A 16,192-nucleotide genomic window follows, 5' to 3' on the forward strand; every position below is an offset into this window, starting at 1 on the left:
ATTATTATTATTATTATTATTATTATTATTATTATTATTATTATTTATTGGATTTGTATGCCACCCCTCTCCGCAGACTCCGGGCGGCTAACAACAGTGGTAAAAACAACATGAACAATCCAATTAATAAAAACAACTAAAAAACCCTTATTATATATATATTAAAAAAAACCCAAACATATCATGCATAACTTGTAGTAGCCTAGGGGGAAAGGATAACTTAACTCCCCCATGTCTGGCGACAAAGGTGGGTCTTAAGTAATTTGTGAAAGACAAGGAGGGTGGGGGCCGTTCTAATCTCTGGGGGGAGTTGGTTCCAGAGGGCCGGGGCCGCCACAGAGAAGGCTCTTCCCCTCGGGCCCGCCAAACGACATTGTTTGGTCAACGGGACCTGGAGAAGGCCAACTCTGTGGGACCTTACCGGCCGCTGGGATTCGTTGTTGTTATTGTTGTTATTGTTGTTGTTATTTCAATTGTATATCTTATGACTGGTATTACTCAAGTGTTATGATATTTGAAGATGATTATATTTCCTCCACTGAGTTTGAACTTTAAGGTCTTCTTCACTATTCCAATATGTCTATAAATAAAAAGTTGATATTATAACACTATTAGGAATCTTACTCTATCAAAAGAAGTTAAAGGCCACCTTTTATTTTATTTTCTTCCCTCACTTCACTACCTCTATCCAAGTCTGTTGTTCTTAAGGAAATTGATCTGTGATTGTACTAAAAGGGTTTGATTTGAAAATAGAGTTGGAGAAGGTCCTTTCTAAATAGCTCTGAAGTTCACAAATAATATAAATAGAATTTGAAACTGCATCACATATGAGTACAGTTCATTGTTGTGTTGTTTTGTTTTCATTCATCAGTACAATTTTCTATTCCTGTGACCTGAGAATTTCAGAAAGGAAATACTACTACAAATGCTCAAGCAATATCCAATCCAAATGCTAAATTGTTTCAGTGTGAGCTTGTTCCCTGTTGTTTTTTACTTCCATCTAGTGGAGAGTGCATTGCATTGCCACAAATGTTTCATTTACACATGTTCCAAATGCAGTTTCTCAATCCAAATTTGTTAATTCAGAACTGACAGAGAGCTTGCCCGGGGTTTGATTTAGGAAGGAACCCCTTTCATCTCTTATTAATATTTCAGGATTTATTTATTTACAGCTGTTTGATTCTTTACTGCATTATATCAAAATCAAACTATAATCTTGGACCGAGTTGCAGAAACACATAAATATTTTGTCATGTTGATTTGGGTCGGGAAGAAATCCTTGAAGAGCATTAAGGCTTTAGCAGCTTGTCAATAATTAGGAAAATGACCAGCCAAACTAAGCATCAGAAGATACAAAGCTCACTTGAAGGAGGAATAAGATGGTAGCAATAATAGTAAGAGGATGTTTGCCTATCACAGTGATGGCAAAACTATGGCATGCATGCCAGAAGTGACACGCAGAGCCATCTCCCTGGGCATGCTGTCACTCGTTGCTCTTCTGGGTTCCGGCACCAGCCACACAAAGACAAGCTGATCATTTCCAGAACAGCAGCTTCTTGGTGCGCATGCACAGGAGCGCCAGAGACCGGAAGAACAACTCCCTGGTGTGCATGCATGCATTGAGCTTCTGGTTTCCAGCATGCACATTTGCACTAGTCAGCTGGTCTTTGCATGCGCATGCCGGCCAGAAACCAGAAAACCAGGTAAACAGCATGCATGCACATGCTAGAAACCAGAAGCTCAGTTTCCCAGTGCAAGTATGTGCACCGTGAAACTACTCTTCTGGTTTCCAGTGCTCCTGTACATGCGCGCCAGGGAGCTGCTGTTCTGGTTTCCGGTGCTTCCTCCACGTTTGTACATGTGCTCCCATTTCAGCACTCAGTGCCAAAAAAAATCACCTTTTCGGTGGCCTGTCAGAATTAGGCTTCTTTTGGGCTGCTGGAGAGCTATTATCACATCAAGTGAGCAGTTCTGGTTATTCAGACAGATTATCTAACCTAATAGAAAGCAGCTTCTGTGCATAAGTCCTGCATCCCTTCTATGGATGCCGGCCCTCTGGAACCAGCTCCCCCCAGAGATTAGAATTGCCCCCACCCTCCTCGCCTTTCGTAAGCTCTTTAAAACCCACCTCTGCCGTCAGGCATGGGGGAACTGAGATATTCCTTCCCCCTAGGCCTATACAATTTATGCATGGTATGTTTGTGTGTATGTTTGGTTTTGTAATAAGGGTTTTTAGTTGTTTTAGTATTGGATTGTTACATGCTGTTTTTATCATTGTTGTTAGCCGCCCCAGTCTACAGAGATGGGCGGCATACAAATCCAATTGATGATGATGATGATGATGATGATTGCATTAGAGGCCTCCAAATTTGCATTCCTATCTTTGGGAATTGAAATGTTTCCAGATGGTTGTTTCTGAGCAATAACCACCCAAATATATTAGGCAGCCTTTTTCTCTTTTCCCACTTGAAAGGTTTTCTGTCGGAAGAAAAAAAAAATAACCCCCCAAAAGATGTGAGAAGATTATGAGTTAGAAAGGGTGGACAGTATTGTCTTCTAGGCTCGTAATAAAATTCCAGGACTGGAGAGTTGCACAATAAAACATCACCTAAAAATTATCTTATTTCTCAAAAATAGAAACAGAGAAAATTGATGGCAGAAAAAGACCTAATGGCCTATCTAGTCTGTCCTTATACTATTTCCTATATTTTATCTTAGGATTGATACATGTTTATCCCAGGCATGTTTAAATTCAGTTACTGTGGATTTACCAAGCATCTCTGCTGGAAGTTAGTTCCAAGCATCTACTACTCTTTCAGTAAAATAGCAGGTTTTCCTTTTTCTCTTCACTCCGAAATTAAAAATGAGTCAGAAAGTTTAGAGCTTTTTAACTTTTGTGCAGTGCTAGAAACAATTGCGGTCATAATGAAAAATGGTGTTGATGCTCATTGACTCTTGCAGCCACTGGGGCTTTATGTTACGACATGGAAAACAGCAGGATAAAGTTGTGCAAATCAGTCAGGAGACAAGTTCAACATCATGGGTTTTGTGGGTAGCATTGGGTTTGCAGACTGTTCCATAATGCTGTAATTAATGAAGAAAGGCACTTATTTCTGCTACTCTCTGACATATAGACTTTATAAGTAAAACTTTTTAGGGAATGGAAACTTTCCATTTATTTTTTTAAAACCAAGACTAGTTTCAAAATGTCAAAGTTTGGCACATTTATCCGGTGCACAAAAAAGTAAAATCAAGGCTTTAGGAACCAACAACTTACAAAAATCTTGCAATCAGGCCAATGAGATAACTGTAACCATGTTGTTGCAAATAAGCCAAATTTACTTCTTTCCAATTAAAATTTGTGGAAAAGGAAATTATTACTCTGCTATTACATTTTATTATTATATCCCCCACCCTGCTTTAACTTCTTTATCCATTTGAAAACTAGCTTCATAGAAGGAAGACATTTTATATATGCAAAATGTTGCTTGAGTTTTCTAATCTTGTGTTCTTTGGATGTACTGGGTTTAATATCCCATCACGCCCAACCACAAGATGGAAATCTTGAAGTTGAACCAAATATCACCAAGTCTGTTAAGATTGTCCTTGGTATTAATTGTGTGGGGTTGATTAGGTGTTACATCGCCTTAAATATATTCTTACTTCCTTGCAGTTTCGACGTAGACAATGGCACATCATCGGGACGGAGTCCCTTGGATCCCATGACAAGCCCTGGATCAGGGCTAATTCTCCAGGCAAATTTTGTTCACAGTCAACGCAGAGAATCCTTTCTCTACCGATCAGATAGCGACTATGATCTGTCGCCAAAGTCTATGTCGAGGAACTCCTCTATTGCCAGTGATATGTAAGTATTCTGAACCTTTTCAATTGGTTTTTTGCAAACAAGAGAATGGTTAATAGGTAGAAAATGTAAGGCATTAGCATTCATGAATGGAAATTTCACAGAATCACATTTAGATTGTGTATTTGGCGAATACTAGAATTATTGAATTGTGAAACAAGTTTGAAAGGTCATGTATTATGACCCAAAGAAGGTAAAGTAATGGATAATTTTGTTGTAGGAATTCTGTTGCAACCTCTTCAGGAGGCAAGGAAATTCTTCCCTGCAATTTTATTAGATAATGGGGATTCATTCATTCATTCATTCATTCATTCATTCATTCATTCATTCATTCATTTGACTTATATGCCGCCCCTCTCCGTGGACTCGGGGCGGCTCACAAGATTTCAATAAAAAGATACAATATAAAACATTTCTAAGCCAATTAATAGAATAATTACTTTAAAAATTATCTTAAAACTAGTCATTTAAAAACAAACAATCACATGCATACTATCACATTCAAAATATTTACTGGGCAGAGGCTGGGGTCTAGTGACCCCAAGCCTGCCGACATAGGTGCATTTTCAAGTTCTTATGAAAGGCAAGGAGGGTGGGGGCAGTACGAATCTCTGGGAGGAGTTGATTCCAGAGGGCCGGGCCCCCCACAGGGAAGGCTCTTCTCCTAGAACCTGCCAAATGGCATTGTTTAGTTGACGGGACCTGGAGAAGGCCAATACTATGGGACCTGACCGGGTGCTGGAATTTGTGCAGCAGAAGGCGGTCCCGCAGGTAATCTGGTCCTATGCCATGTATAGGTCATAATCAACACTTTGAATTGGGTGCGGAAACCAATTGGCAGCCAATGCAATCGATGTTGACAAGATCTTCTGATTGGCTTACCACGTTATTTTAATTAAAATAATAAGAGTTTTTCAATATGCATAAGATTCCTTATTTTCAACATAGCTAATACAACTTTATTAATTACCAAGTGAGAAACTTATATTGAACTGTGTTAAATCTTATTGGTAGCCCATGAACAAATAATAGCAAAAATAGACCAATTCATTTGAACATTAAAATAAAAGAAAACTGCAGGAGTTTCTTTCGCTTCTTGGCAGAATAATACCTTGACAGATCACCTTGGATCTTTACCTTGATGACTATGAAGTTCTGTTGGGGCAAATTTCCTTGAAGCCTCCCCCCATTTTTCATAGATACCTAGTCCACTTTCTACTCCCTGTTTAAAAAATAGTTGGTTTTTGATTCCTTGTTGCTAAGGTTTTATGGAAGGCTGAGCCCAAGTCCCTCTAGTTTGCTTTCTAAAGTCCATATTTAATTTTGAACATTTAGTGTTGGATTTCTTTTTTAGCTGCCTTCCAATAGGTATATTTTTCCTCCCCCCTTCCCTTTTTGATCCACTTCCTTCTCCTTTTTCTTTACTTTTCCATTTTACACACTCAAACTGACACTGTAACAATAAAAGTAATGTTTCACCAGGTTAAAACACTGTATCCAAGAGGAGAAAACATAACACCCGCAAACACTTCCTTGCAATACCTCCTGCTCCAGCCATGCATTATTATACTATTTTAATTAAATAATCAATCTGAAATGTGCAATGCTCAGTTGGGAGAAGTTAAACTGTGGACAGGAGCAGGAAAAAGCATCCCAGAATGCTAGAACTAATCGCGTGAACTAGTTTTGCAACTAGCCCAAGGCACTATATGGCTTTTTTTTTTTTTTTTGAGTAGGCAAATTTTCTGTGGCGTATGTTGAACTGACCTTGGCTGATCTTTAAAATTAAGCTGTCAGATCTGGTTTGCATTTGGAAAAGAACTACAGAGGAATTCCATGACCGTAGGCTAGAAAAAAGTTGAGGAAAAGATTCCTGGAAGAAGACTGCGGCAGATGATTTATGTATTGCTGCCAGAAAACTATATAGAGTTGGCTTTGAATTCATCAGAATCCAGCTCAACTGAAGAGATGTTCACTTCTTATCTCATGGCAGATGTTGATAAGACGGTGATACAATGCTGCCCACATCCTCGATGTCTCACCAGTTTCAAATTTTTTACTTGACTACGTATGACTATGAATTAAGCATATATGAATAAGAATTCTTGGGGGGTTTTTTTCATTTTAAAAATCTTGATTTTGCTTACTTGATATACTGCTCAAAAAAAGTAAAGGGAACACTCAAATAACACATCCTAAATCTAAATGAATGAAATATTCTCATTGAATACTTTGTTCTGTACAAAGTTGAATGTGCACAACAGCGTGTGAAATTGATTGTCAATCAGCATTGCTTCCTAAGTGGACAGTTTGATTTCACAGAAGTTTGATTTACTTGGAGTTATATTGTGTTGTTTAAATGTTCCTTTTATTTTTTTTGAGCAGTGTACATTGGCTTGCACACAGAGAGAGAGAGAGAGACATGAATACGCACACACACACTTTTTAGAAACAGAAGCGTATATAGATATGGAGAATGGAGAAAATAGAGGGAGGAAATAAAACCTTTTGAGCTAAGAAATTTGTTAATAATGGCTGAATGGCTGTTTTCTTCAGCTGTAATCTTAAAGCAGCGTTCAGATGCATTAAAGCTGCTAAGGTTGACAACTCTGCCTTAAAGAATAATAACCCTTTCCCATATTTAGAAATTTGCTAAGGTTGACATTCTTTCTTTCTGTTTAATGCAGTGCATTTGACATTTGCTATATCTCTGAAATTCTCATTATCTCCTGAGTTGTTAGCAAAATCTGAAGTGTTTTGCTAAGTAAAATAGAATAGAATATAAATTGATTTATATTTGGTTTAATTTTGATTCATCGTGGGGAAAAAAAGAACAGAGCCAATTTTGTATACCTACAACTCCTGTTACGTACAGGAAAAAATAAATTTGAGCAGTAGGTTATATAAGAGCCGTGGTGGCACAGTGGTTAGGATGCAGACTATTTCTGCTGACTGCGGGCTGCCAGCAATTCAGCAGTTCGAGTCTCACTGGCTCAGATTGACTCAGACTTCCATCCTTCCGAGGTCCATAAAATTATAATAACCCAGATTATTGGGAGCAATATGCTAACTCTTAGAGAGGGCTGTAAAGTACTGTGAAGCGGTATATTAGTCGAAGTGCTATTTCTTTAGCAATATATCTGGCAAGGAATCAGATCCAGCTGCATTTATATTTGAACAAGAAAGACCCTCAGACTTTAAGGAATAACATTTGCAATGCAATCTTACATTTGTTTTCTAAATTGATCACATTGATAATAAGTATCTCCGAGACCGCCTTCTGCTGCACGAATCCCAGCGACCGATTATGGGCCTTCTCCGGGTCCCGTCAACTAAACAATGTCGGTTGGCGGGCTGCAGGGGAAGAGCCTTCTCTGTGGCGGCCCCAGCCATCTGGAATCAATTCCCCCCGGAGATTAGAACTGCCCCTACTCTTCTTGCCTTCCGTAAGCTCCTTAAAACCCACCTTTGTCATCAGGCATGGGGGAACTGAGACATCTCCCCCGGGCATATACAATTTATGAATGGTATGCTTGTATGTATGTTTGTTTAGCAAATGGGGTTTTTAAAATATTTTAAACTTCAATTTAGATTTGTGATGAATTGTTTTGTTTTGCTGTGAGCCGCCCCGAGTCTGCGGAGAGGGGCGGCATACAAATCTAAATAATAAATAAATAATAAATAAATAAATAAAGTAATTTGAGCAAAAGTGTCAGGAAACGCATCAACTTATTTGTAGCAAGGAGCAGCTGGCCCTTTAAATATCCAGCCTTAAATCCAGCCTTAAAAGTTGGGAGGGAATCATGTGACCCCTTGAGAACCCAATAAAAGAAAAGCACAGGTTTTATTTGTTTTTGGCAGGAAGTGTTAGCGTATTTTGCAGTTGGCTGGAATCCCAGGTGAGGGAGGTTACTTCAGGCAAGACTAGAAAACTCAGGAATTGTTTTGTTGTAGGCTAGAAACACATTAGGGTTTTTCTATATTTTATTTTATATGTTTTTTTAATTGTAAATTGCATGTCTGGAACTTTATCTTTCTTTGACATCTGATAATAAGCTCGATTTAAAAAAAATTTTTTTTAGTGAATTCTGGAGTTAACTAGGTACCTTTTGGCACCAGCCTCATATTTGCTGAGAAAATTATTTGCAAATTTTTATTGGATTTCCCTTCCTGTAATTTACTTAGACAGGTTTGGGTGAGGATTTCCCCTTAAATCTTCTCCTGGTTCTCTAGAGCAGTGATTTTCAACCTTTTTTGAGCCGTGGCACATTTTTTACATTTACAAAATCCTGGGGCACGCCACCAACCAAAATGACACAAAATGACACTCTAAGACACTCTGCTCTCTTTTTCCATCCCTGTCTCCTCCCCCCCTTGTGTGTATGTGTGTGTGTGTACACACTCTTGAACCATTTCCAAAAACAGGTGAGGGCTGGGTTTTCCCCCTCTCTTATTCTTTGGGTGCTTTTTTATCATATGCTTTAAACCAAGAGTCACCTCTCTCTCTCTTTTGTTTCTCTCTCTTTCCTCTCATTCTCTGTCTCAATCATTTTCTCATTTCTCTTTTTTCCTCCCCTTTTTGCTCATTTCTCTTTCTCTTTTCCTCTCCTTTTCTCTCTCTCTCTTGCTTTCTTTCTCTCTTTCTCTCTCTCTTGCTTTCTCTCTCTCTCTCTTCTTTCTCTCTTGCTTTCTTTTTCTCTCTCTCTCTCTTGCTTTCTTTCTCTATCTCTCACTCTCTTTCTCTCTCTCTCTTTCTTTTTCTCTCTTGCTCTCTCTCTCTCTCACTCTCTCTCTCTCTCTCTTGCTCTCTCTCTCTCTCACTCTCTCTCTTTCTCTCTCTCTTGCTTTCTTTCTCTCTCTCACTCTCTCTCTCTCAGCAAAAAGTTGCGAGACCGGAACCTGAGCTTCCTTCTTCGTGGCACACCTGACTATGTCTCGCGGCACACTAGTGTGCCACGGCACACTGGTTGAAAAACACTGCTCTAGAGCAGTGTTTCCCAACCTTTTTTGAGCCACGGCACATTTTTTACATTTACAAAATCCTGGGGCACACCACCAACCCAAATGACACAAAATGACACCCCAAGACATTTTCCTCTCTTTTTCCATCCCTGTCTCCTCCCCACCCTTGTGTGTGTGTGTGTGTGTGTGTATACACTCTTGAATCATTTCCAAAAACAGGTGAGGGCTTATTCTCTTGTTCTTTGGCTTTTTATCATATGCTTTAAATCAAGAGTCACTTCTCTCTCTCTTTTGTTTCTCTCTCTTTCTTCTCATTCTCTGTCTCAATCATTTTCTCATTTCTCTTTTTTCCTACCCTTTTTGTTCATTTCTCTCTCTCTCTCTCTCCCTTCTCCTTTTCTCTCTCTCTCTCTCTTGCTTTCTTTCTCTCTCACTCTTGCTTTTTCTCTCTTTTGCTTTTCTTTCTCTCTTGCTTTCTCTCTCACACACACTCTTTCTCTCTCCCTTGCTTTCTTTCTCTTTCTCTCTTGCTTTCTCTCTCTCTCTCTCACTCTCATTCTCTCTCTCAGCAAAACCTGAGCTTCCTTCTTCGCGGCACACCTGACCATGTCTCGCGGCACACTAGTGTGCCACGGCACACTGGTTGAAAAACACTGCTCTAGAGCAGTGTTTCCCAACCTTGGCAACTTGAAGATATCTGGACTTCAACTCCCAGAATTCCCCAGCCAGCGAATGCTGGCTGGGGAATTCTGGGAGTTGAAGTCCAAATATCTTCAAGTTGCCAAGGTTGGGAAACACTGCTCTCGACGGCTGGTGGGGGACACAGTTTATAATGAAGAAACAATGGTAGCAAAGGGACCGGCTTTTTGTCACCATTAACCTCCAAAGCATCACAAAAGAAGGGTCTATGGAGGTTCTCAGTCATCCAGGTCATGGTTGACCCAAGGGTGCTTTTTTGAGAGGCAGCTGGACTTTCTTTGTTTTTTCTTAAAGACGTTTTGCCTCTCATCCCAAGAAGCTTCTTCAATTCTGAACTCCACCGTCTTGGATGAGAAACGAAATGTCTTCAAAGGAAAATAAATAAAGTTCACTTGTCTCTTGAAAAAGCACTTTTGGGACACAGAGAAATGGGCTTCTTTCCTGAGAACATTATCATTACTACAATGTTGTACTATTTTTTAAGTACAGTGTTCCCTCAATTTCTGCGGGGGATGCGTTCCAAGACTGCCCACGAAAGTCGAATTTCTGCGAAGTAGAGATGCGGAAGTAAATACACCATTTTTGGCTATGGACAGTATCACAAACCATATCTTAACACTTTAAACCCTTAAATTACCATTTCCCATTCCCTTAACAACCATTTACTCACCATTATTTCTGGTACTCACCATTGAATAAGACACTTAGTGATCTTGATATTTATACACATAATTATTTATTAACAATAAAAAAAATTGTTATTTATTTGCGAAAATTCTTAGTTTGGTGATGACGTATGATGTCATCGGGTGGGAAAAACCGTGGTATAGGAAAAAAAACACGAAGTATTTTTTAATTAATATTTTTTTTAAAACCGTGGTATAGGCTATTCGCAAAGTTCGAACCCACGAAAATCGAGGGAACACTGTAATTCTAGTTTTTCTTTACCTTGTTATGGTGATTATAGACTTAGATGAGCTTCTGTAGCATGTTTCTGCCTGCTTAACACAAAGAGAGACTGTCCTGGTGATCTCTGTTCTCAGGTTTTTAGTTCTAGTGTGACTGCTGTAGAATGATTCCAAATCTCCACCCCATCAATTCTACCAACTGCAGATATCTTATTCTCATTGTTATTGTATCTGCGTGTCTGCACCCTCAAATTAGCCTTGGCTCCTGGCAAGTCCCTGAAGGTATTTTGGTAAGATTTCAGAAGTGATTTGCCATTGCTTGTTTCCTAGGAGTGAGAGAAAGTGATTAACCCAAGATCACCTAACCAATAGTGTTGTATCATCTGCATACCTCAGATTATTTATGGTTCTTCCTGCAATCTTCACTCCAACATCAGTCAGTTCCAGATCTAAATTCCTCGTGATCATTTTAGCATAAAGATTGAGCAAAAATGGTAAAGTGGTCTAACTCTCTCACTGATCCGGAACCAATCTGTATCAATATAATGTGTTGAGTTCTGGAATTTGCTGTCAGCGAACCAAATAGCATTTGAGAAATAAATCACATTCCACTCCTGTGTTCTCACACAAGGTTGATTTATTAACATGGCCATTTTGGATTCGGCTTGTTCATTCCACTACTGAAGTTTCCCTCCAATCCCCATCCAGGTTAAAGTTCATTTCACATCCCCACACCCACAAATACAATCATGTGGACCAATCCGGTGCAGGGATAGTGGCTTCTTCATTTTTTTCAGATGACCTCAGACCCTGCATAAAAGAATGTGTATTGGTATAAATCTCTCTCTCTCCTCCGGTTTCCCTATCGCTGCTGTGTCAGGGCAAAAGCCTCTAACTTCACATAATGACTTTGGGCCTGATGTTACTATTACCTCCTGATCAGTGTAAAGTGATGTGAGAAGTCTAAGCAAGTCAGTTGGGACACCAAGATCCCCCCTCCCGCTCCATCCTCTCTCACACCTATTGGATGGATTGGTGGGTGGGTGAGTCAGTGGATGGATGGATGGATGACTAGTTTTAAGATAATTTTTAAAGTAATTATTCTATTAATTTGCTTAGAAATGTTTTATATTGTATCTTTTTATCAAAATCCTGTGAGCCGCTCCGAGTCCACGGAGAGGGTCGTCATATAAGTCCAATAAATAGATAGATAGAGTGATAGATAGATAGATAGATAGATAGATAGATAGATAGATAGATAGATAGATAGATAGATAGATGATACATAGATAGATACATAGATAGATGATAGAATGGATGGACAGATGGACAGACAGACAGACAGAACAAGAACATTATTTTCCTTGATAGCCATAGTTGTGAATAAGTGCAAATTCCTATGGGGAGGAGTAATTACCATAAATGCAATCAATGTATCATAATCAAATACTTATTTTATGCAGAAATAGATGCCAAAGACATAAATACATTTTATTCCTAGTAGAAAGTTCATAAAATTGCAGCCTAGGCTGCCAAGGTGTCAAATAGCCAGTTCTTTCTTTTTAAGAGCATTGCTTTATGATTCACTCCGTTATACTTTTTCAAAAATGGTCAAGTATTGTCTATAGTAAAAAAACCCACATTTAAATCACAGCAGTAACTGGAACCATTTGAGTCAATTTGCAAGTTCCAATAAATCAGATTCAGCAGTAGGTTCAGGTTGCCAAATTATTCCTCCTCCCACCAGTAGATGTAACAACCAAATTAGGGAATTTTCCTCTGTGACTATTGCACATAGTGTTCCAACTGGGAATCCCTGATTGTGTTTTGTTTGGTATAAATGTCCAAAGAGAAAATCCCCAGCTTCTCTTGATGGTCTCCTAAGAAACCGGAATCTTTAGCAGAGAGTTTGGAGCTTTATAAAATATTCTGGGTTATTGGGTACCACATTTATCAGGCGGCATTACAGAGCCTGATTACTTGTTTTAACTCTTTTTGAAGAGTTAAAACAGTTTAAAACATGAATCAGTCACTTTCTATTATTCAGGTAGTCCTCGACTTACAACAGTTTGTTTTGTGACCGTTCAAAGTTACAACAGCACTGAAAAAAGTGAAAAATGTGACTTAGACCGTGCACTGACAGAACTTAGCAGAGCCTTGACTTTTTAAACAGGGAACTTTTATTCACCACCACTCCAGCTCAGCTTAAATATTTATTTATTTGTTTGTTTATTATTTAATTTATTTAATTTATTTAATTTATTTAATTTATTTAATTTATTTATTACATTTGTATGCGCCCCTCTCCAAAGACTTGGAGCAGCTCACAACAGGAATACAAAATTCAAATCCAATGATTAAAAAAAGCAAAACAGTTAAAAACACTTGATTAAAAACACTCATACAACCCAAACAAACCATGCATAAAATGGAGCGGCCGAGGGGAATCAATTTCCCCATGCCTGGCGACAGAGGTGGGGTTTTAGGAGTTTGCGAAAGGCAAGGCGGGTGGGGGCAGTCCTAATCTCTGAGGGGAGTTGATTCCAGAGGGTCGAGGCTACCACAGAGAAGGCTCTTTCCCTGGGTCCCGCCAGATGGCATTGTTTTCTCGACGGGACCCAGAGAAGGCCAACTCTGTGGGACCTAATCGGTCGCTGGGATTCGTGCAGCAGAAGGCAGTCCCGAAGGTATTCTGGTCCGATGCCATGAAGGGCTTTATAGGTCATAACCATGATTGCTCTCGCAGCTGCATTCTGCACGATCTGAAGTTTCCGAACACTCTTCAAAGGTAGCCCCATGTAGGGTGTGTTACAGTAGTCGAACCTTAAATAGAACAGCGAACAGACTACTGAAAGCTCCTTTTATAGAGTGATTGTCAGACAGCCACCCAATCACAATGTTTTAACTTCCCGCTTGAAAGGCCTCTTGTGCTTAGCCAACCAGGCTTCAGTATCAGCATTCCTGGCCAGTCATAGGTCGAGGACTTTGCGTTTCTGGTGGGGTTGTAAGTCGAGGACTTAACACAGCCCTCCCAACTCCTCTGTACACCCTGTGAAAAACAGGATATGTGGGACAGGATTTTTGGAGGGCAAAAATTGGCTGTATTTGGTATATAAGGACCAGAGTACCTCCGGAACCACCTGCTTCCGCACAAATCCGAGCAACCGATAAGGTCCCACAGAGTTGGCCTTCTCTGGGTTCCGTCGACTAAACAATGCCGTTTGGCGGGCCCTAGGGGAAGAGCCTTCTCTATGGCGGCCCCGGCCCTCTGGAATCAACTCCCCCCGGAGATTAGAACTGCCCCCACCCCCCTTGTATTTCGTAAATTACTCAAGACCCACCTATGTCACCAGGCATGGTGGAACTGAGACACCTTCCCCAGGCTTTTATATTTTATGTTTGGTATGTATGTGTTGTTTAGTTTTAAATGATAAGGTTTTATATGTCTTTTTCTCTTTTAATATTAGATTTGTTCCACTGTAACATTGCTTTTATTATTGTTGTGAGCCGCCCCGAGTCTTACAAATCTAATAAATAATAATAATAATAATTATTATTATTATTATTATTATTATTATTATTATTATTATTATTACTATTATAATATAAGACACACCAACATTTCCACCCTCTTTTTTGGGGGGGGTATGTATGTATGTATGTATATGTTTTCGTAGATTTTCACGGGTACAGATATGAAGGTCTTGGCATATTCGGGTTTCTTCCCGTGTAAGTTTCAGAGATTTCTGGTGACATTTCGACAAGGTCCCACTCGTCATCTTCAGGCTGGTAGTTTTGTCCTTGTGCTAGGGTGAACACTGTTCTCTCTCTCTCTCTCTCTCTCTCTCTCTCTCTCCCTCTCCCTCTCCCTCTCCCTCTCCCTCTCCCTCTCTCCCTCTCTCTCTCTCATGCACACACACATAATATAGAAGGGGATCTTAAAATATGTCAGATACTGAATTCCATATTGATTTATGTTCTGTGTTTTGTTTTCTAGACATGGAGATGACTTGATTGTGACACCGTTTGCTCAGGTAGGTACCATATATGTTATATGGCTGGATTAAAAAAAGGAGGATCTGTATTTTCAATTTCAGGCTTCCAACTATAGCGCTAGAAGAATTATAATTCCAGATACAGTATCATCTTAACTAACAAAAGTAACAACTTTTATTTTTACCTGTATTGATTGTTGAACTCACAATCTATTATTAGTCAGACACTATGTAACACGATGCACTTTGATGGTGGCAAAGACATCTGAACGATGATTGCAAAGGCAATCAGAATGGTAACTATTTCTCTTTAAGCATATAAAGAGTTATTCTCAAACATAAATTCAAAAAAGAAAACAGGACTAAATGGATTGAAAATGTCTTTGTTTCACTTAGCTACCAAATATTAAAAGATTTTTACTGCACAGGTGTTTTATTCTTGAGATAATTTGGACACAAGTAGCAAAACAAAATTATTGTCATTTGAGAGAAGAGGAATAAGAGTTGCTTTCTAGGAACTGTTGCTTTTCCTAAGACAATGGTTCTCAATCTGGGGGTCAGGATCCCATTGGGGTGGGTCAAACGACCATTGCACAGGGGTTGCCTAAGACCATGGGAAAAGACAAATTTCTCATGGTGTTAGGAACTAAAACTTCTATTCTTGCGCCTTGGAACCTATTTTTACAATCCAACCAATCAAATGTTTACAGTGGGGGTGTTCGTCTGACATTTCCCTCAATCAGCTTAAATCTCTGTTGGGAGAATTGACGCTAGACTTATGGCTGGGGGGTCACCTCAACATGAGGAACTGTATTAAGGGGTCGCGGCATTAGAAAGGTTGAGAACCACTGCCCTAAGACAAAGACTAATTTTTGAAGTAGCGCCGGAGGACTTACCCGCCGGTGCCTTTTGCAGGAGGGCGAGGCAGACACACAGGACACATGGCATAGCCGCCATGTTTGTTCGGCCGAAGTCTCGCGAGATCGCGAGACTTCGGCCGAGGATCAGGCCGGGATGGCCTGATCTATGACGTGTCTGGGCGGGGCCTGCCAGCCCTATAAAAGGGCATGCAGGCCCGGGCTCAGCCTTTTCGCCCGGACATTCGTCAAGACATCCGCCCCGGAAGCAATTGTTTGACCCTGCAGGTCCATTGTTGGGTCATAGTTAGTTATGTTAATTATGCTAATTTAATTAAATAAATTATGGAAATTTATTTTAATAAAAATGACCCAGTTTTAAATCCAACTCTTGTGTCCGTGTCGTTACTCCGTCTCTTCTGCAAACAATGAACTGTTTTAGTAAGGAAGCAAGCACTAAAATGATCATCCTAGTATCTTTGTGGCAATGAATGCATTGCAAAATAAGGAGCAAACATTTCAGGCACACAAACTAAAATATCCTGAAAAGATTAATAACTCTGGTTTCTCTTCAGATCACACAATAACTTGTTTTAGGAAGCCACCTGTTCAGAAAGCTGTCTGTTTATTGTTGCCAAATAAATCAGTTGGGGAGAAAAGCATCATACCTGTGGAAGTTGAGAGTAAATTTTTATGCCCTTTGTTTACTATAGGTGCTTGCCAGTTTACGTACTGTACGGAATAATTTTGCTGCATTAACCAACCTTCCGGATCGAGCACCGAGCAAGTAAGTGTGGCATTTTTCTGTTTCCTGCCATGTTTGTTTTTACTTAAATGCACCTTTTACATGGCATAAGTTCTCCATTGTGTAGCCGTGCTTGAACACAATAATGTAAAACAAAGATGGGC

General features: G+C 39.6%; 1 protein-coding gene across 8 annotated transcripts in view; it reads left to right on the plus strand.

Annotated features, from left to right (window-relative positions):
* The window catches only part of PDE4D (phosphodiesterase 4D), a 945,814-nt gene that overhangs the window by 794,471 nt on the left and 135,151 nt on the right, over positions 1–16,192 (plus strand). For all 8 annotated transcript variants that reach the window (XM_070743323.1, XM_070743330.1, XM_070743322.1 and 5 more), the window contains 3 exons: positions 3,674–3,865; positions 14,429–14,465; positions 15,997–16,070. In XM_070743323.1, the coding sequence (XP_070599424.1) occupies positions 3,674–3,865; positions 14,429–14,465; positions 15,997–16,070 (303 nt within the window). The remainder of the gene's footprint in view (positions 1–3,673; positions 3,866–14,428; positions 14,466–15,996; positions 16,071–16,192) is intronic.

This window comes from Erythrolamprus reginae, chromosome 2 (assembly GCF_031021105.1).
Source record: "Erythrolamprus reginae isolate rEryReg1 chromosome 2, rEryReg1.hap1, whole genome shotgun sequence".
NCBI classification, from domain to species: domain Eukaryota; kingdom Metazoa; phylum Chordata; class Lepidosauria; order Squamata; family Dipsadidae; genus Erythrolamprus; species Erythrolamprus reginae.